Source organism: Entelurus aequoreus, linkage group LG04 (genome assembly GCF_033978785.1).
Source record: "Entelurus aequoreus isolate RoL-2023_Sb linkage group LG04, RoL_Eaeq_v1.1, whole genome shotgun sequence".
Lineage (NCBI taxonomy): Eukaryota > Metazoa > Chordata > Actinopteri > Syngnathiformes > Syngnathidae > Entelurus > Entelurus aequoreus.
In genome coordinates this window covers 62,162,175-62,183,371 of record NC_084734.1, presented here as the reverse complement: position 1 = coordinate 62,183,371, position 21,197 = coordinate 62,162,175, and the positions used below count along the sequence as shown (strand labels likewise).

Sequence of the window (21,197 nt, the reverse complement as noted above, 5' to 3'; positions counted from 1 at the left end):
TGGTAAGCTTTTCCTTAAATAATACCCAAACTGTCATACTGCCGTCGCCAAAGACTATTTGTCAAGCGAGTTCCCTTCCCTAATTACCAGGCGAATCGCGCAATTTCAAGCAATGTTTTAAATTATTAATACAGCCTTTGGGCCTCGTAACACACAACCATACGATGCATACTTGTATATTGATTTAAAATGTGGCAGATACCAAGTGGCATATCTATAAGCCTTGATGTATATGGACAATGTCTAGGTCGTGTTCAAAATAGCGCCAAAGCGAAACAGGAAGTGATGTGGGGGGCAAGACTTAAACCGCTTCTTTGCTCTCTGTGACGTCGGCTGTATAGTGACGTAGCCGGGGCAAGCTCGACTGTAGACCACCCTTGCAGAAAGCGGGACAAGAGTTCACATAAAACTGTGCTGCTGACCTTGCCGTTCTGAATTCATAACACGGCGTCTGGAGAAACCATGGTGACCTCAAGTGTACCCGCCATACCACAGTTGGCAGCCAGCTCTGGAATGAAGCTGTCAAAAGGTAAAAATGGTCAACTTAGCTAATAGCATGCTAGCATGTTTAGGTGACGTCGGGTCACTACGTAGTCAAGTGGCGCTCGTATATCACAACCGGATGTAGATCCAGACCCTGAAGTGATAAACAAATCTAAAGTTTGCGTCCTACTTGCAGTGGTGGCTACCAGCCATGTGGCTGTGTTTAAAAGGCCATGGAACCCTATATAGTTTCTTAACGGTCATCTTGAAGGTGATTCACTTTATTACCGTGGCTTGGCCCCTTGCCCCCCCCGTGTGCAAAGGCACACCACGGGATCTGCTAAGCCAGTCATGCGGCCTGCCACTAATGTTGGTGTGCAGACCTGAAGTCACTCACTGTCTGGCTCGTAAAGCCTTTGCACCTTGCTTCTAAAATGTCGCCCTTCTAGTGTTACGGGTTGTTCATAGTGTGGCGTTTCTGTAAATTCCTCCAAGAGAAAATATGGACAGAGATGTAGACTTATGGTCATATTGTTTCACTGACACAGCAGCACTGGCTGCTATGCTACTTTCATGTTAGAGACTCAAAACTAGTGTCAGTAAGTATGTATATCGTTAAGATGTTATCGATATCCACTAACCACGTTAAACCCAGATTCCGATCTAACAAAGGTCTTAACTCATTCACCTTCTATGCCACATCAATATGGAATACACTCTCAACAGGTGTAAAAGAAAGGGCATCTCCATCCTCCTTCAAAACCGCACTAAAACACCTCCAGTCAACCTCAACCCTTGACTAACACCCTCTCCCTTCCACATCCCACCTGATTTTTGATTGATTGAAACTTTTATTAGTAGATTGCACAGTACAGTACATATTCCGTACAATTGACCACTAAATGGTAACACCCGAATAAGTTTTTCAACTTGTTTAAGTCGGGTTCCCCGGATTGTAAATAACCAAATGTAAATAATCAAATGTATATACTTGTTCTTATGCTTTCTGAACTCACTATGTTCACTGCTCGCTGTACATATCCTACCAAGTCAGACCTACACTGTTTCAATGTCCATTTCTCTGATGAGGCAATTGTTGATGACTGAAGTGCTGAAATCAACTAAACCCTCCTCATCCCACCCCCCGGATTGTAAATATTGTACATAATGTAAATAATTCAATGTATATACTCTGATTTTTAACTTGTGGGATGACTGTATTATGCTGATAGTATATATGTGTACCATGTATTGATTTACGTGGACCCCGACTTAAACAAGTTGAAAAACTTATTCGGGTGTTACCATTTAGTGGTCAATTGTACGGAATATGTACTGTACTGTGCAATGTACTAATAAAAGTTTCAATCAATCAAAAAACTCTGTGTTTGCGCTAGGAATCTTCAAAATGGGGTCCTAGGGATCCCATCAATTCATAAAAATGTGGTCCCACAGTAAATGTATGGGGTCCCACTTTTTTGTAACCGTTTTGAAAACAAATGATACACTCGCAGTGTTTCCCATAAACTGCCAAGATACCTGTGGCGGTGGGGGCGTGGCTATGGGCGTGGTCACCATGACAGCATCGAGCAATTTGCATAATTTACTACAATGATATGATTTTCTCTAAAAAGGCTCAAAAAATGTATACTTACTAATTAATAACAGTTTTGTTTTAAACGGACATCCATCCATCCATCCAACCATTTTACAATATAATTACAACACTTTATGTACATATTTATATACAGATTTGAACAATAAGTTATTCACTGAAATATATTTATTAATTGTGGTTCTTACAAAAAATATATCTTATAAAATATAAAAGCTAAAATGTCTCATAAAGCTCTGCCCCTTTAATTAGTGCATACTAGATAATTTAACTTTAGCCTACTACTACAACCATATTATTTACCAGCAACATAATGTGAAACAGAGGCAGAGGTATCCTTCCACCGTCAGTAACAAATAAACAGAAAACAGTAGGGGTGGTAGATAGACAAAGAGCTTCATCAAACATCTGATCCACTGAACAAAGAGCTCCAAAATCTTGAACTTTAGACTGCCATCAGTTTTACTCCCTACACTTAACCATGTGTTTCCTACTGCCTGCAGACTTTGCACCCTTTGTTATATACACATGTTGTGTTTCTAATATAAATACATTTGATAAAGTCAAATACAAATAAGGCAACAAGAGAAGTATCCTACACTTCTCTTTTGTAAAGTAAATCTGAACAGCCGATATGGGCATCTACATCAACTATATGATTTGCCTGAGAAGCTGGAGAGGACAAAAAAAAAAAAAATCTATATATATATATTATTATTTTTTTAATTTTTCATTATTTTTTTTATTTAAATTTTTTTTTATTTGTGGCGGACGTAATTATTTCGTGGCGGGCCGCCACAAATAAATTAATGTGTGGGAAACACTGACTCTATATTGTGTTTTGGAAAAAGGTTGTCATAAACTTTATTTAATTCATTAACAAAAAATAACACAAAAAAAAACAAATGCAGTATTTGTGATCGACAAAACTTTCGGCGAATCAAAATTTAAGAAACTGTACTGGAAAGTTCATTACTTTGAACTCGACCTATAATAAATAATTAATCATTCGACCCGGCAAATATACCGTATCCGAGGGTGCACCGGATTATAAAGCGCACTGCCCATCAATGCCATCCATCCATTTACTACCGCTTGGTCTATTTTTAATATTTTTTCATATATTAGGCGCACCGGATTATAGGGCGCATTAAAGGCCTACTGAAATTAATTTTTTTAAATTTAAACGGGGATAGCAGATCTATTCTATGTGTCATACTTGATAATTTCGCGATATTGCCATATTTTTGCTGAAAGGATTTAGTATAGAACGACGATAAAGATCGCAACTTTTGGTATCTGATTAAAAAAAGGCTTGGCCCTACCGGAAGTAGCGTGACGTAGTCTATTGAACATATCCGCAAAGTTCCCTATTGTTTACAATGATGGCCGCCAGAAGTGAGAGAGATTCGGACCGAGAAAGCGACGATTTCCCCATTAATTTGAGCGAGGATGAAAGATTTGTGGATGAGGAAAGTGCAAGTGAAGGACTAGTGGGGAGTGGAAGCGATTCAGATAGGGAAGATGCTGTGAGAGCCGGGGGTGACCTGATATTCAGCTGGAATGACTACAACAGTAAATAAACACAAGACATGTATATACTCTATTAGCCACAACACAACCAGGCTTATGTTTATTATGCCACAAATTAATCCCGCATAAAAACACAGAGGTGTTTGTTATGCTAGCTCCTAGCTACTAGCTCGAGCGGGTTATATGGACGGGATCCCATCCATAAAACCCGCCAATACAATTGAAACACCTGCACAACACACACACTCACTCAGCCCAAAGGACCGTTCACTTAACCCAAGGTTCATAAAGCTTATATATTTAACCAAAGTTACGTACGTGACACGCACGTACGGGCAAGCGATCAGATGTTTGGAAGCGCACGGGTGGGACCTGATATTCAGCTGGGAATGACTACAACAGTAAATAAACACAAGACATATATATACTCTATTGGCCACAACACAACCAGGCTTATATTTAATATGCCACAAATTAATCCCGCATAACAAACACCTAGGTGTTTGTTATGCTAGCTCCTAGCTACTAGCTCGAGCTAGTTATAGCTTGAGCGGGTTATATGGACGGGATCCCGTCTATATAACCCGCCAATACAATTCAAACACCTGCACAACACACACACTCACTCAGCCCAAAGGACCGTTCACCTAACCCAAGGTTCATAAAGCTTATATATTTAACCAAAGTTACGTACGTGACACGCACGTACGGGCAAGCGATCAAATGTTTGGAAGCGCGCGGGTGGGACCTGATATTCAGCTGGGAATGACTACAACAGTAAATAAGCACAAGACATATATATATACTCTATTAGCCACAACACAACCAGGCTTGTATTTAATATGCCACAAATTAATCCCGCATAACAAACACCTAGGTGTTTGTTATGCTAGCTCCTAGCTACTAGCTCGAGCATATTATAGCAAGCGATCAAATGTTTGGAAGCGTACTCACTTCGATCTTGACTGCATCTTTCGGGAATGTAAACAATGAAACACCGACTGTGTTGTGTTGCTGACTTCCCTCGCAAAATACTCCGCTTCGCACCGACAACTTTCTTCTTTGCTTGCTCAGCTTTTCTCCATAATGCAATGAACAAATTGCAACCGATTCACCAACACAGATGTCCAGAATACTGTGGAATAATGAGATGGGGAAGCCATACCTCTGTTAAACTGGCGACGTCACGCGCATACGTCATCGTCCAAAGGAATTTTCAACCGGAAGTTTAGCGGGAAATTTAAAATTGCACTTCATAAGTTAACCCGGCCGTATTGGCATGTGTTGCAATGTTAAGATTTCATCATTGATATATAAACTATCAGACTGCGTGGTCGGTAGTAGTGGGTTTCAGTAGGCCTTTAAAGGAGTCACATTATTGTTTTTTTTCTTCTAAAAGTAAAACACTTCCTTGTGGTCTACATAACATTTAATGGGGGTTCTTTGGTCCAAATTTTGCATAGATTATGTTTTACAGATCATCTTCAAGCGTGCAGTGTGGAATGTTTTATATTTACAATGGAACATTTAAAATGTTGTTTACTTGAGACTTATCTGTTTATGTTTGACTGCCATCTACTGGTCACACTTATATTACACCCTGTACCAAATAAAATAGTGTAGCGTCCCGGAAGAGTTGGTACTGAAGGCAATTCTGGATATTTGTTTGGTTGTGTTTATGTTGTGTTGCGGTGCAAATATTCTCCCGAAATGTGTTTGTCATTGTTGTTTAGTTTGGTTTCACAATATGGCACATATTTATGACCGTGTTGGCGTTGTTTATATGGCCACCCTTAGTGTGACATGAATGGCTGTTGAGTAAGAATGGCAGTCATTTACCTTTGCTTGGAGTGTTCATAAGCAAAATGGTCATTTTAATTGTCTATAATCATACAGACTGACAGCTTTTCTTGACATCTTCGATTGAAGACCATTATCACCCCTTCCAATGCTTCAAAAGTAATTGAGGTGGGTGAGCTCAATCTTATAGTCTGAAAAATGCGGTAAACAAAACGCCGGCGGACAGCAATAATCGGGGGGAAAAAACAATACCGTGTCCTGGGGATGCATGGACTTCTGGAATTCCGCATCCTTTCTTATTTCAATGCGTATAAAGACACAAAAAGTGCGTTAACGCCAACACTGGATGCTGATATCGATATTATCAATATCGGTATTCTTATCAGTACTGTATGTAATTGATGTTCATTAAGATGTAAACATACATTTTTATTAGCACAAGAGGTTGTTCACCACCAACATCATGTAACATATTACAGCAGGGAGTCTTTTATCAACACCTGCTTTTTAAGTCAACAATGTTTGAAGTGCAAGGTAGTTGTTACTTCATCATCTTGTAAAGACCAAACAGATCCATCACTGTGTTTCTATTCATTACAATTACTCAGCTGGATATAATATTTGTGTTTGGACTCCATGTGCAGAGAACATACCTTTTTAAACGATATATCATAAATCAATACAATCAATTAGCATGTTAGGTGGGTGTGTATTTTGTAACAATAGCTATTGTAATGTGTGTTTATGTTGCACACAGACGTATTTGAGTGACAGACCGGAGGCCATAATGAGTGTCGACAGCTACCAATGTGTATGTTTTGTGTAGGGTGTACTAAATAACTAAAAAGGCCCAGTGATTACTTTAATCTTTCACATTTTTGAGTGGACTCATCTTGGCCAGTGACATACTGGATCGCTGGGGTGCCGGTTGAGGAAACGCGGTAGTGGCAGTTAAGTAAAGTGCGTTCACTTCAAACTGACTAACTCTTACTGGCGTGTGTGACTTTGAGAGATTTTTGAGGACAAAATATCGTTGCGTTACAAACTTTTGTGTGGTGTTGATTATTCCAAGCTGATTATTTAATGACCATAGAAAGTTGTATTTAAGTGTAAGAGTGTTCAAGTGCTAAAAAGTGCTTGAGTGTTAAGATATACATGAAGATAATTGCACATTGCCCATTACAAAGTACTAATTCACAAATTTGTCAAGTGCTGATGTAAATTGCACATTGCCCTATTGCACTTATTTTGCTTATAGGGACATGTGTGTGCAGGTATTATTGCTCAGGTTGGCATACATAGGTGTGATTATGTACGCACTCGTTCACAACATTTGCATACATAACAATGTGTATGTAACCAGACAGGGTCACAAGACTGGTTCATCACCAGAAACATCCTCCCTAAAAACAACCCATGTCCCTAATAATACAGTTATCAAGTACATCAATTATATGTGACTATACAACACATCCAGTGGATTTCAAGACTCATTATGAGTGCAGTTTTTGATTTTCAAGTAACCACAGTTTTAGATAAATATTGTAGTAAGTCTGCTACTTTAATTGGTACCTTGTTCCATAAGTGTGACATGCGATATGAAAAACTGACTGCCCAAATGCATTTTTTCTTTTCGATTGATTTCAGTTGGTCTTTTTAAATTATTTTCGTGGAGTCAGTCCATGGAGAATCTTGTACATACACTAGGGAAGAATCTGGATAATGTATTATATTTTCCCAACTCTGTTACTGTTAATATTTGTACGTGTTACTTTTATGGAAGCCCTGACTTTATTCAAAGTGGGCAAAGACACCTGCAATTTGCAATCAATCTGCAAACAAGCGATACACTCACTCGTTAGGTGAGCAGAAGCCTTCACTGGCACAACCTGTGAATAGAATCCCTTAATTCTCATTGTCATCATGGTTAGCCACAAAATGAATAAAAGGCGATGAGGAGAACAATAAATAACAGTAGTTAAGTAAAAGACACACAAAGACGGCTCGGTTGGTAGAGCGGCCGTGCCAGCAACTTGAATGTTCTAGGTTCAATTCCCGCTTCTGCCACCCTCGTCACAGCCGTTGAGTCATTAGGAAAAGCACTTTACCCACTTTCTCCCAGTGCCACCCACACTGGTTTAAATGTAGCTTAAAGATGTGGATAATAGGTTTCACTTGGACTGGGCGATTACTTTATATGATCGTGATCGTTGGTCGCAATTAAATTTAGTTTGATCACCGTGATTAGCTGTTAGTATATTTCCTCAATCAAACATGGCGGAAAAGTCTGTTAGAAATGACCGCAGTAGGCAAGCAACGATGCTTGGTATAATCCTGCACGGAACGATCCACGTTTATTGACTGTGATCCTGTGTGTGTCTGTGAATGTGTGTGTTTGTGTACGTCTGCGTGTGTTTGTGTAAAAGTGTGTCCGTGTGCGCGACCATCTCGTTCCACCATCGTGAAAGTCAGTCTCCTCAATGTTCAATCGCACTGTGCCTCGTTCCCCTTACACAGCTGGAAGTGCAGCCCAGAAGAACAAAATAAAGAAATATGACTAAAACTAGCACAGAAGTTGAAACACAACATTGAAAAGGAGCAATGACTTTTGTTTATCTATCTGCTGCAGCTCACCAGTAGTCATCCCCCGAATGCGGACATGCAGGCACTCCGAGAATGTCTATGTGACTGCATTGGTCCCAACTGAGAGAATCAACACACCCTCTAATTTAATCATAAAATGCACTTTTATATCTAAAATATATTATTTTATATATATTTATTTTAAATATATTATTTTAAAAATATTTTATTTTATATAATTTTATATTTTTTTTATCAAACTTTTTGTCTGTCTGCAAAAATTCCACTCCTATGATATAACATCCATCCATCCATTTCCTACCGTGTATCCCTTTCGGGGTCGCGGGGGATGCTGAAGCCTATCTCAGCTACAATTGGGCGGAAGGCGGGGCACACCCTGGACAAGTCGCCACCTCATCACAGGGCCAACACAGATAGACAGACAACATTCATGTACAAAAAAAACCCTGTCACTACTGTTTGAGTACAAGCACAATAGTATAGTATAAACAAAGATCCGCAGACAGACACTTTGTGTTGGATGATATGGCAAAAAAAATTATCACGATTATTTTTTTCATATCGCACAGCCCTAGATGTCACTATTAGTCACCAGAGAAACAGCGCTATATAAATATAACTCACTTCACTTCTTTACAGGTTTAATGTGAATTAAGCACCATTTCACATGAAATCCAAAGTTATTCACAACAAATAGGACTGCAGCTATCGATTATTTTATTAATTGAGTCATTTATGGACTAATTTGATTAATGGGATAGTGTGTTCCAGATGTTATAATTTTTTTTAGTCCCACTCATTAAACAGCAGCCCTAACATCAATGCAGGCTGGGAAACAGGAAGCACTCCAGTTACTTTGGTGCAAAGGAGTACTTCGGGTTCCCATAGGCACTAATTGTGTATATTTTGCTTATGACATGTGTATTGTTAGGTATTGATCATAAATTTCCCCCTACATTACAGTAATAGTACTAGTTAGGGTTCTACGTAACATTTGTGTGTAATGTTGTTATTGTGTCAGACCGTGAGTGGAGTCCAAGTCATGTGTCATCTCCTTCCCCTGCTTTCTGTCGTGTATTAAGAATTGTGTGTCAATTGTTGTTGCCCATGCAACAAGTGCATTTTTACATTGTTGGTCTTGACAAAGAACATGTTTGCTTGCTTTGTGTCTCTGCAGAACATTTCATCGTTGCAGTGCCTGTTGCTGTGGTCGCTGCCGTAGGGGGCTTCCTGGTCAGTCGCTACCTGAGTGGGCGCAGCTGCAAAAAGGGCATGGTGAACACATGCATCAACAAAGATAGTCCCAAAGTGGTGCACAGCTTCGACATGGAGGACATTGGCACCAAGGCTGTGTACTGCCGCTGCTGGAAGTCAAAGAAGGTCAGCTCGCAACCACAATTTGGATTCTGAGTCATTGTAGTATTGCAAGGATTAAAGTCTCCATTATTTAGGCTTTAAATTTGTCGATAATCGTGTCCTGAGCAATTGAGGCAAAACGGAGTGCACTAGTTACTGTCGATTCCCTCTCAACATAATATGTAGTCTGAAGAAGAACATGTCAGCTGTGGGGAAATTGAGTTACATCCACAGAATGTATTAGTATGTTGGCATGGAAACATGACCTGAGAACATTCAGAAAGATTATTTCATCCCATGAAGATACATATTAGTTAATTTTCTTCAAGACTTCAAAGATGGTTCCATAATAAATATAATAAAATAAATCAAGCGTGTTTAAAAATACATCCTTACTATAATAAGTCTGTCTGAACAACAGCATATATTTATTTTTAGTACATTAAACCTACAGTGTATACATTTTTGCAGTTTTGTAAAACAGTGGTACCTCGATTTACAAACGTATTTGGTTCTTAAACTTGGTTCGTAAACCGAAAAGTTTGTATAGTGAAGCAAAGTTTCTCATAAGAATCTATGTAAACATGAATAATTAGTTCTTGTCTTGACAAAAGTCCCTATTTTAGTAAAAAAAAAAAAAAAAACTAGACACTTGTAATGGTATATAAACATTATAGTGTCTATAAGCCGCTACTTTTTTTCCTGCGCTTTGAACCCGAATGCTTATAAAACGGTACGGCTAATTGATGGGTTTTCCTCTTAGAATGGCATTCTCTTTGTATTGTTCCAGTTTCACAAGTTACTCCGTAAAATCATCCAAATGTCATCCTGGAGCTATTGAGTCTGTTTAGCTGATCGGAGAGCTAGCTTCCACAGCTGGTGGGTCCATGTCTTCAAAATGCCAGCCCCCGACGACTTCAAGCGGCATGCAAAATGAATGAATGAATGAATAAAGAGTTTGTACGGCAAGACATGGTTCGAACATGGAGGCATATTTGGTGCGATATGAAGGTTCGCAAACCCAAAGGGTCCCAAATTGAGCCGTTCGGAAATCGAGGTTCCACTGTAGTATTTACATTAATGATGGGTCATACAACACTGAAGCAACATGAAACACACCAAGTAGTTTAATGCCTGAAAGTGTGTGTAACCTTTAAAGGGGGGGAGGGCTACACGCCCATTAAGAAGAACAAGAGGGAAACATTAAAGAACACAACCATCACAAATCCAAATATATACAGTCAAAGTTAGAAAGTTAGAATTATTTTTTAACGCAGGGATAAATCATGAATAGAGCTGTTGGTTTGCTTGATTTATAGCACATATACACAAATAACAGCTGAGAAAAATGAGAAATTCATTCTGCCTTACTGAGTTGGCAATGACCATTATCTTTGTAATTTAGGAAACAGTTAAATCTACCAAAATAATCTCCAAAAATTAGGAATGTCCGATATTATCAGCCGATAAATGCTTTAAAATGTAATATCGGAAATTATCGGTTTCAAAAAGTAAAATTTATGACTTTACAAAATGCCGCTCTGTGCACGGACGTGGGAAGAAGTACAAAGCGCCAATAAACCTTAAAGGCACTGCCTTTGCGTGACGGCCCAGTCACATAATATCTACGGCTTTTCACACACACAAGAGAATGCAAGGCATACTTGATCAACAGCCATACAGGTCACACTGAGGGTGACCGTATAAACAACTTTAACACTGTTACAAATATGCACCACACTGTGAACCCACGCCAAACAAGAATGACAACGAAACTGCGATTAGACCTTCTTTGGCCTCAATACACACAATACCCTATAATGACAATGTGAACTCAGACACAACTTCCTCTAACTCCCAGTACCAATATCGTAGAGACCCGAAACAAAAACCTCTATGTAGGTCTCACTCAGGACTACCACTGGACAAAAGTATTGGACACCTAGGACTTTTCAGGGTGAAACGTCATCATTTTTTCAACCTGTATTATCTTTTACAGGCATTGTTTTATCTAAGAAGTTAAAGTTATCAATCAATCAATCAATCAATCGATCACAATGTATTTATTTAGCCCTTAATCACAAGTGTCTCAAAGGGCTTCACAAACCACAACGACATCCCTTGATCTGAAGCCACGTTTAACACAGCTATCATTTTCTCTTTTTCCTGTAGCAGCTTTATGTACCGTATTTTTCGGAGTATAAGTCGCTCCGGAGTATAAGTCGCACCGGCCGAAAATGCATAATAAAGAAGGAAAAAAACATATATAAGTCGCACTGGAGTATAAGTCGCATTTTTGGGGGAAATTTATTTGATAAAACCCAACACCAAGAATAGACATTTGAAAGGCAATTTAAAATAAATAAAGAATAGTGAACAACAGGCTGAATAAGTGTACGTTATATGATGCATAAATAACTAGGGATGATGTTTGATAAGAAATTATCGCGTTCGAGCCTATTATCGAAACCTCTTATCGAACCAATTCTCTTATCGAGTCCAGATAGGTTGTTGTATATGGAAAAAAACACACAATAATTGGTTTAACAAAAGCTCACTTTTATTATATAAGAAAACAATTTAATCTAATAAATAAATAAATATTGACTGTTACCCCCCTAAAAAAAATAAAATTAAATAAATAAGTATTGACTGTTGTTACCCAAAGTATATTAAGTGGGATTTTTCAGAAAAACAAATATAATAATGATAATAATAATACCTGGGATTTATATAGCACTTTTCTAAGTACCCAAAGTCGCTTTACATTCTTGAACCCATGGTAAGAAAATATATACAGTAACACAGAAACAACCTGTCTCTGTGATCACTATAGGTGTATAAATAATAATATAGTGTTAAATAAAATCAGTCCCTTGGGCACAAAACTGAAAATAATACAGCTCTCCAAAAAGTGCACTTCTGCTGCTATTTGACATAACTGTTTGTTATGATGCTTTGACATTTTTGCACTTTATTTCTTTATTGAAAGAAAATTCTATGAAGAGAAAAGTTGTTTGCAAATGTGGTTACAATGCTAAAAAATCAAAAGTTAAAGCTAAAAAAAGAAATACACTTTATTGAGTTAACATTATTTCTTTATAGGGGGAATGATGTTATGAGCTAGGGAATATAACAACTACACTACCCAGCATGCAACGGGAGTGACGAGCATGCGTGGTAGCCCCGAAAAGTGTTGTTGCATGTCGTCACGTAAGAATGAGGTTATGAGCACGCTGTGAAAGTAAACGTCAAGAACTCAGCCAACACGCCTCGTCTGCATTATTTATAATTAGACAGACAACACATATACAGTGTGATTTTGTTGTGTTTACAAGGAAAGAAAAACAAAAGTTAAAAAAGGGAGATGTGTTGTATATATATGTATGTGCTGCGGTTGCTTTAAGAACGTTGCGACAGCTGCCGTAAAGGAGGTGCGTTGCTAGCCTGGTTGCTATGTTTCCGGTTGGTCGTAAAAGTGTTGGTCATGTGTTTGTAGTCTGCTCAAATCTCTCAGTAAATTTATTTATTGGATTATACCTTTTGTTTTGAACTTTATTACACCTTGGAGCGCTTTTTCCCGTCCATTTTTTTCCTGCTTTCGCTATCTGCGCCTAATAACTGAGCTACGTGACGTCATTTCTTGTGATGTCACACGGAGCATTTCTGGTCGGGACGGGATTCGTTCCGAGGGATTCGAATAAAGAACCAACTATTTTTCTTTACTATAGTGGTCTCGATAACGGGTACCGGTTCTCAAAAAGGGATTCGAGTCCGAGAACTCGGTTCTTTTCTTATCGAACAACCGGGAAAACCGGTTTCGAGTATCATCCCTATAAATAACCAACTGAGAACGTGCCTGGTATGTTAACGTAACATATTATGGTAAGAGTCATTCAAATAACTATAACATATAGAACATGCTATACGTTTACCAAACAATCTGTCACTCCTAATCGCTAAATCCGATGGAATCTTATACGTCTAGTCTCTTACGTGAATGAGCTAAATAATATTAGTTTAGATTTTACGGTAATGTGTTAATAATTTCACACATAAGTCGCTCCGGAGTATAAGTCGCACCCCCGGCCAAACTATGAAAAAAACTGTGACTTATAGTCCGAAAAATACGGTACACCCATGTGACGTTACTGACATCTAGTGTACTAATCACTATTGTGGGGATCCTTCATCAGCTGTACAAAAAAAAAAAAAAAAAGACGCCATAGTGTCGGCTGATCGTTGACTATGGGAAAAATCTAACAAATCAGATTGGACAAAGAAATTCCTTAGTTGAAGATGTAGTTGTAAAAACAACAATAATAAAAGAGGCACAGCCATCATGTTAAAGCACATGTAGAGGTAGCTACAGCTACGGGATGCTGACTACTCATGATACTTCAAATGCACTGACTGCCCGTTTTTAAGTTTATTTGTATTATCCAGGTTGACAAGTGGACATGAGGACCAATCAACTCACCATCAAAATATAATATAAAATATATAAGGAAATTACATCATGTGTAAAACAAACAATAAAACATGGTTGCCTACAGCCACAGCTTCAATTTAAAGAATGGTATTGTGTGAGCACTCAATTGATGATACAGGGGAATTGATGATACATTGTCAAAATCTTGTGAACATGTTCATCAAACCGAATCCTATGGCATGTGGGGGCGTACAAAAACCGAGGTGCCACCTTATCTGTCCTAATCTTTGTTTTTCTTCTCCTTGCAGTTCCCGTTCTGCGACGGGGCCCACAGCAAACACAATGAGGAAACCGGGGACAACGTGGGACCCCTTATCATTAAGAAGAAGGACGTCTGAGCCAACCAATCACAACTTCCCTGTAGTGTGTTCACGCATGGCCACGCCGTCTATTGGAGCTTTACTACAGGTGTTGTCAATAGCATCTGCTACTACTTGTACACTAAGTGACGTCAAGGAGATGTTTGAGTTCAAGATTGCTAGCAGCAAAGACAAAAAGTATTTATCCTCTAAAAATGGTTTGCGACAACTGTCTTTCACTGAGTGTGCAGCAGGTGGTTAAAATGATCTTTGCCACTTTCTAACTTAAGCTCTAGCCTTAAATGAAATAAAAACACACTACCCTTATGAATGTTGAGAGTTTATTGTGCGCCAAAAGCTAGATGTTTCTCCTAAATCATGTTTGTGAACCGCTGGGAACTCTGCTTACAAATGTTTTGTTGGGTTTTTTTTTTCTTTAGGTGTTCTATTTGCAAAGTGGGATATGATTCTTCTGTATGATGTAAATAAACTTTTTTTTGCACTGCAACTTGATGATCACGTCTTATATATTTGTGTGTGTGTGTGGCCGCCTTCTGCAGTGTCCACCCCCATTAGCGCGCAGTGGCCATTTTAAGAGGCGTCAGTGTGTGTGGTGACCGCTAGAAGACGCTGTGTTTACACCAGCAGTCGTGTCCAGATCGTGCACGCGAGTGCTAGTGGGGGCCCCTGCTGCTACGGTGACACGCGCGCGCGTGCACGTCGTATGTGGCTGCGTGCCAGATGCGAGCAGGACTCTCACAAGAGGTGGACTGGACTCTGCGTCCTGTGAGGAGTCACCTGGAAGCGGCCGTGTTTCATGCTCATTAGCGCCCATTATGTGCTCAACTTGTTATTGTCGTCACCTCGCAGGAAAACATACAAAACAAATGTTTTAGTCTAATTTTAAACAACGTAAAACATTATTTACACTGCTAATACATGGATATAGATATAGTATTAACATTAGTTAATATATAGTACTTCAGTTTACACACACATAATGAAACAAAAACATTTTAGACTACGGTAATTGTTTAGTAATAAACTGTTATACATTTACCCATTATAAAGTTCATTGAAATATTTATGCTGTACTCATCAATTTATGTTATTTCTACTATTGTTCTTGTTTACTCTTCAAATAAATCGAATATAGTCTACTCCTTTATTTATTTAATAGTTATGACCAAATAAGCTATCTACAAGCTTTTATTAACAACGTGTCACACATCTTTAACATGTTTATTTATATATTAAAAAATGAGTAAACGTACAACAATCAGTAATTGTTGTGACCAGAATAGATAAATGTGTAATAAATGACAATACTTTATTAAATTGCATGATGAATTCAGGATAATTTATGACTCTGGGTTTCTCACTGTATACTGAAAACTGATTGAAAGTCAGTATTATTATTATTATGATTGTAAAACAGTATACGTATACAATGTGTATATATATATATTATATATATTATATATATATATATATATATATATATATATATATATATATATATATATATATATATATATATGTATATATATATATATATATATATATAACAATAATATATTATTATTGTAAACCAGTATACGCATACTGGTTTACAATAATAATAATATATTATTGTTATATATATATATATATATATATATATATATATATATATATATATATATATATATATATATATATATATATATATACATGGATGGATGGATTGATATAAATATATATATATATATATATATATATATATATATATATATATATATATATATATATATATATATATATATATATATATATATATATATATATATATATATATATGTATATATATATATATATATATATATATATATATATATATATATATATATATATATATATATATATTAATGTATGCAGTGTATATATATTAATATATATAATGGTGACACTTAAAGGCACAGGAAGTAAACAAACTTTAATGACATGAATAAAGGGTAGGATTTTTTTTTTTAAAGCGCTTCTTTCTACTCCTTTTCGGACACTTGGCAGTGTGCTAGTGTGAACATGTGTTCTTTTGTAATGCATGTTGCAAACAAAAATATTGTGTTTATATGTGTTAGTATTAATCTATTACAGGGGTGTCCAAACTTTTTCCAGTGAACGCCACAATATATTTTTGTACATTTAAGATGCGAAAAGCAATCCAATTTAGGTCAATATATGCTAATATATTTCAACAAAACACACAGGTAACAAATCAAATTAATGTAGCCATACTCTTTAAAAATATAGCTAATAAATTATTTATTTAAGTTTAATTTTAAAAAAAAAAAACAATGGCCACTAGATCATACACACCTTGACATTTAATAAATACATACATAAATAAGAAAATCTAAATAAATATATAAATAAGAAAATCTAAATAAATATATCAATAAGAAAATAAAATAGGAAAACATTTAATGGTTTGAAAATGAAGATTTATTTTTTTTCAGTTTATTTGCCATTTTTCACATTTTACGAGATACTGCATGTTGAGCTTTACTTTAGTAACCAGAAGCTATCAAGTTATCAATATTAATATGAAATACTTTATTTAAATATTTCACTCTGTGAATGGCGCGTCCTCGGAGTATATTTGAACGGAAATACTCCCAACAGAAGAACTTCTCAAAGTTGTTGTAGTGGGCTGAGATGCACCTGATATGTATATTAACATGTTATTGTATTGTGCTAACAGTAGTTAGCATGCTGAGATGCACCTGATATGCATATTAACATGTTATTGTATTGTGCCAACAGTAGTTGGCATGGTGAGATGCACCTGATATGTATATTAACATGTTATTGTATTGTGCTAACAGTAGTTAGCATAGTGGCGTGTGGCACGTTGAGCGTGTTAAAAAGTGCCGACTTCCGGCCACACTTAGGATGTTTGGGAGTGTTTCCTTGGGTCGTCGTGACCGCCACGCCACGCCACGCCACGCCGCCGAGTCCACTTCGCATTTTGAGCGACGCCCCCAAATTCCGTGCCGAGTGTTTGCAGACCCTCCGGGACGGAGAGGTGGAGGAGGACTCGGCAGCTCGGCCGTCTGTGTTCACCAGCAGCGCCAACACGCCATTATCAGTCCATGACTCCACGCCACCTTCCTGACAGCGGCGTTCGGTCAACGCGGGCTACTTTCCCCCCCTCGAAGGTAAGATGGTTCCTAAGCTACTTCCTGGTTCGTTGCGGCTGCTTTTGTGTGTTGTTGTCGCCTTTCCGTGTCGCAGCGACCACTCGGACTGGTCAGCGCCTCGTCGTCGTCGTCGTCGTCTTAGGTAACATCAAGTCCGGCCACAAGCTTCGCCATTGTGCTCCTAAACAAAAAAAAAACACGCCGCGGTGCTCTAATGTCCACGCCATACGTGTCCATTGTCGTGTTTGTCCACTAACATGTCCGCGGAATATACCCTGCTTCTTTTTTTCCCCCCTTCTTCCCAGCCACCGCATCGTTGCGCACCTCGCCGCTGCTCGTCGTCGATAGCAGGACAAAAGACAGCCTGTTTTTTTTGTTTTTGGACGCTTCTCCTTCCCTGTGCCGCTGCTGGCACACATAAGAGCAGTCGTCAAAATGTATTTGAAAAGCGCGCTCCACATTTGACCTGCGCATATGCGCATATCTTTGCATATTGTTGTCGCTCTGTTATTGATTGCATTGATATACCGTGAAATTCTTAAAGGGATACTAACCTCCTGCATGCGGAAACCCCTGCAAGCTCACAGCTGCCTCTTTTACCCCACATGATCATGAGTATCATTATTATTAATATTATTATTATGATGTTTTTGTGTGGCTAACATTTCTGTTCTGGTGTTGCTCCCCAGGACTCCACGGCTGCTGCAGAGAATGGGAATAAGGACGCAGGCTGAGGTTTGCCATTTTGGCTGAAGTGAGAGGACTTCAATCCCTGCAGCACGCACACAAGGACACAAACCGCCGCCCACGTTCACGGATATGTCCACAGCGGTGGACATTGCTGGCCCTTCCTCGCCAGACCCGGCTAACAGCGGCGCTAAAATCCCCAACGAGCCGCTCAGACCCAGCCTCAAACGCTCCAACCACCCCTACGGACTCCCGCATTTCGTCGCCACCCCTTCCCAAGCCATGGACGTCAAGGGCCTCATCCAGCCCTCCCCGGAACAGGAGCAGGCGGCCCCGCCCGGCCCCGCCAAGCCTCGCCGCGCCCCTTCCTGGCCCGACATGTGGGAGTCGCCCAGCGGGCTTCACCTTGCCCACGCCGCAGAACTCCTGATGCGCGCCGGGCTGCTCGCTCTGACCCCTGCCGCCGCGGAGCAGGCCGGCTCCGGCGCCCAAAGCAGCCAGGTGGCGGAGGCGAAGGGAGGCAAGGGGGACGGCGAAGGCGGCGGATCCGGGCCCGAAGAGGAGGAAGAGGACTCACCTGGATGCAGGGCGGACATCCAGCCCTTCCTGGGCGCGTGGTTCCCCTTCAGCCCCACTCTCTTGCCGCTCGCCGGGTTCCAGATGGGCGGAGGCCACTGGAGGAGCGCGGCCATGGGTGCAGAGGGCATGGAGGGCCTGGTGGCTGAGGGCCACTCTCCCGGTTCCCTGGGCGGCGGCAGCGGAAGCAGGAGGAAGAGGAAGCGCTGCGGCGAATGCGTTCCGTGCCGGCGGCAGACAAACTGCGAACAGTGCAGCAGCTGCCGCAATCGTAAGAGGGGACACCAGATCTGTAAATACAGGAAGTGCGAGGAGCTGAAGAGGAAGCCGGGAGGCCCCGGGTTCGAGAGCAGAGTGTCCGCGTTTGACCTCAGAGGCTCCGACTTTTCTTTGGGCCTGGCACAGGAGAGGAGCAGCGGCGCCTTGGATGGATAATACGTTTGCCGCACAGGATCGCGCTTTGGATGATTGTTGAGGAGCTGCAATGTAAACACACACACACACACACACACACACACACACACACACACTGGACACAATGTTAACAAGCTGGGTCAGAGACGTGGACATGATGTGTTGAGTGCACAGCGGCACTTCTGTTCTAGAATGTTCTCACTCATCCTTTCTTTTGACAATCAGCGAATTGGAGAGAGGAGAGAGAGAAGGATACCAAGTGTCACCGTTTCCATGATGACTGTAAATAGACTGTAAATAACATTATGTCTTTTTTACATCCCTTTCCAGTTTGGATGTATTGTGTTGCAAAAAACAAACAAAAAAAAGAAAGAAAAAGAGCCAAAATGTTTTGTTTCTAACGGGGACTCTCGATTCTGTTGTCACCGCATCACCGAGTCGTCTAAATTATTTCATGTGCAACTTGTACGTATAGATCTGTTTGCCCTTTTGAAATAAAAGAAATTGGCCATGTGCGCTTGTCTACATGCTTTTTAAGTAAGTAAATATTATTCTCTACACTTTATAATTAGGTAATTATTATTATCTACATGCTTTATAATGTGTAATAGGGTTGGGCGATGCTGAAAGTGTTAGTATCGATTTGATACCAACCAAATACGGGAGCTGATATTGCCGCTGCCAATACTTTCTGGTTGAACACTTAAGATCACTAAAAGATCTTGTGATTTTTGTTTTTAACGTGTTCATCATGATTATAAAGACACCAAAATGGATTGTATCAGTAAAGCGATAACTCAGGGTTAGATAGTAACACATTTAAAGCTGGGGTACTTGAATCTTGTATCACCAGGCAGAATTCAAACTAAATACTCTGCGCACCTGGCTGATAGTCCTCCCCTCTCTGGAAGTGCACACCACATAGGTTGTTGACAGTCTGACGGTGCATCGAAAGATCCCCGAGTTCGTATTTTTTTGCAGAAAATAAATGTTGTCAAATGTACATGTTTTTGTTTACTGTAATTATGAAATACTCATTAAGTTGCTAAGCTGTAATATTGCCATATATCATACAAAGATATAGCAAAAACGACAAACTATGTCTCTGCTTACAATACACGGAACAACAATGGTGTGACACGTTGCCACGCAAAATAATACTCACAAAATATAGGAAAATAGAACATTAGATTTACCTGTTGAGAAGAAAAACAGCCACATGTGCGTCTGAAGTTAGTCCAAGACTGGCCGCCAATAAGCCATCCATCCATCCATTTCCTACCACGTGTCCGGCAATAACCTTCCATCTTAAATACGCCGGACTAATATTTATTATAATTTTTTTTTAGACGTACAGCATCTTTCTTTTCTTCTTCTGATTTCCTCTTGGTGGGGTTTTTAGCAGTATATGCTGTAACAGCAAGGGCAGGTATTGCGTTCTTTTCAGGTGGCAGCCATGCTAAACTGAAAACAAGTCACTATATATCCTGTCAGCCGATGAGAAGGCTCCTTCGTGGGCTCTACTTGCCCTTCCTTTCTCTAAATTATGTGATTGGATCTGGAGGGGTTGACCACCAGAACAACAAATGAGTTTGTCTTCCGGGGTTTCATTTACTAAAATACTTAATTATGACAGACAGCACGCAGACGTACACTTTTTTTCAGAAATGATTACTACTACGATATACTGTATGATACTTATGTGATTTTTTTTAGGTAAAGAATATAACTTAGGTAACCCAGCTTTAATAAGGTCCGACGAAAACCTAAACAATTTTCCCTATGTTTAAGAAATAATGTAAATCTAATTGATCGGTTCTAGACACCTCAAAGTAATACATTTTTATAGATAATACTTTATATCTACTTGCAGAAATAATTAAGAATATGTTGATTGGCCCTGTGATGAGGTGGCGACTTGTCCAGGGTGTACCCCGCCTTCCGCCCGAATGCAGCTGAGATAGGCTCCGCCACCTCGAAAGGGAGAAGCGGTAGAAAATGGATGGATGGTTGATTGGCAACACTAAATTGGCCCTAGTGTGTGAATGTGAGTGTGAATGTTGTACGTCTATCTGTGTTGGCCCTGCGATGAGGTGGCGACTTGTCCAGGGTGTTCCCCGCCTTCCGCCAGGATGCGGCTGAGATAGGCTCCAGCA

At 39.4% G+C, this 21,197-nt stretch overlaps 2 protein-coding genes across 2 annotated transcripts; both read left to right on the top strand.

Annotated features, from left to right (window-relative positions):
• The first annotated feature begins 322 nt into the window (after nt 1-322).
• On the top strand, nt 323-14,690 carry LOC133647944 (CDGSH iron-sulfur domain-containing protein 1-like). Its single transcript, XM_062043704.1, has 3 exons — nt 323-529; nt 9,213-9,415; nt 14,132-14,690. Exons 1-3 carry the CDS (start codon nt 463-465, stop codon nt 14,219-14,221), a joined length of 360 nt encoding a protein of 119 aa, XP_061899688.1. The 5' UTR covers nt 323-462; the 3' UTR covers nt 14,222-14,690.
• A 2,377-nt stretch (nt 14,691-17,067) lies between these two features.
• LOC133647943 (CXXC-type zinc finger protein 5-like) lies at nt 17,068-19,556 on the top strand. The gene is made up of 2 exons (XM_062043703.1): nt 17,068-17,382; nt 18,054-19,556. Exon 2 carries the CDS (start codon nt 18,184-18,186, stop codon nt 19,060-19,062), a length of 879 nt encoding a protein of 292 aa, XP_061899687.1. The 5' UTR covers nt 17,068-17,382; nt 18,054-18,183; the 3' UTR covers nt 19,063-19,556.
• Nucleotides 19,557-21,197: the final 1,641 nt, after the last annotated feature.

What these genes read in the sequence shown, in the direction of transcription:
- LOC133647944 (XM_062043704.1), top strand. Translation starts at nt 463, where the DNA reads ATGGTGACCTCAAGTGTACCCGCCATACCACAGTTGGCAGCCAGCTCT. An exon ending in TGGAATGAAGCTGTCAAAAG is followed by an intron (nt 530 to 9,212) that starts GTAAAAATGGTC and finishes GTGTCTCTGCAG; the next exon opens with AACATTTCATCGTTGCAGTG. An exon ending in GCTGCTGGAAGTCAAAGAAG is followed by an intron (nt 9,416 to 14,131) that starts GTCAGCTCGCAA and finishes TTCTCCTTGCAG; the next exon opens with TTCCCGTTCTGCGACGGGGC.
- LOC133647943 (XM_062043703.1), top strand. Translation starts at nt 18,184, where the DNA reads ATGTCCACAGCGGTGGACATTGCTGGCCCTTCCTCGCCAGACCCGGCT.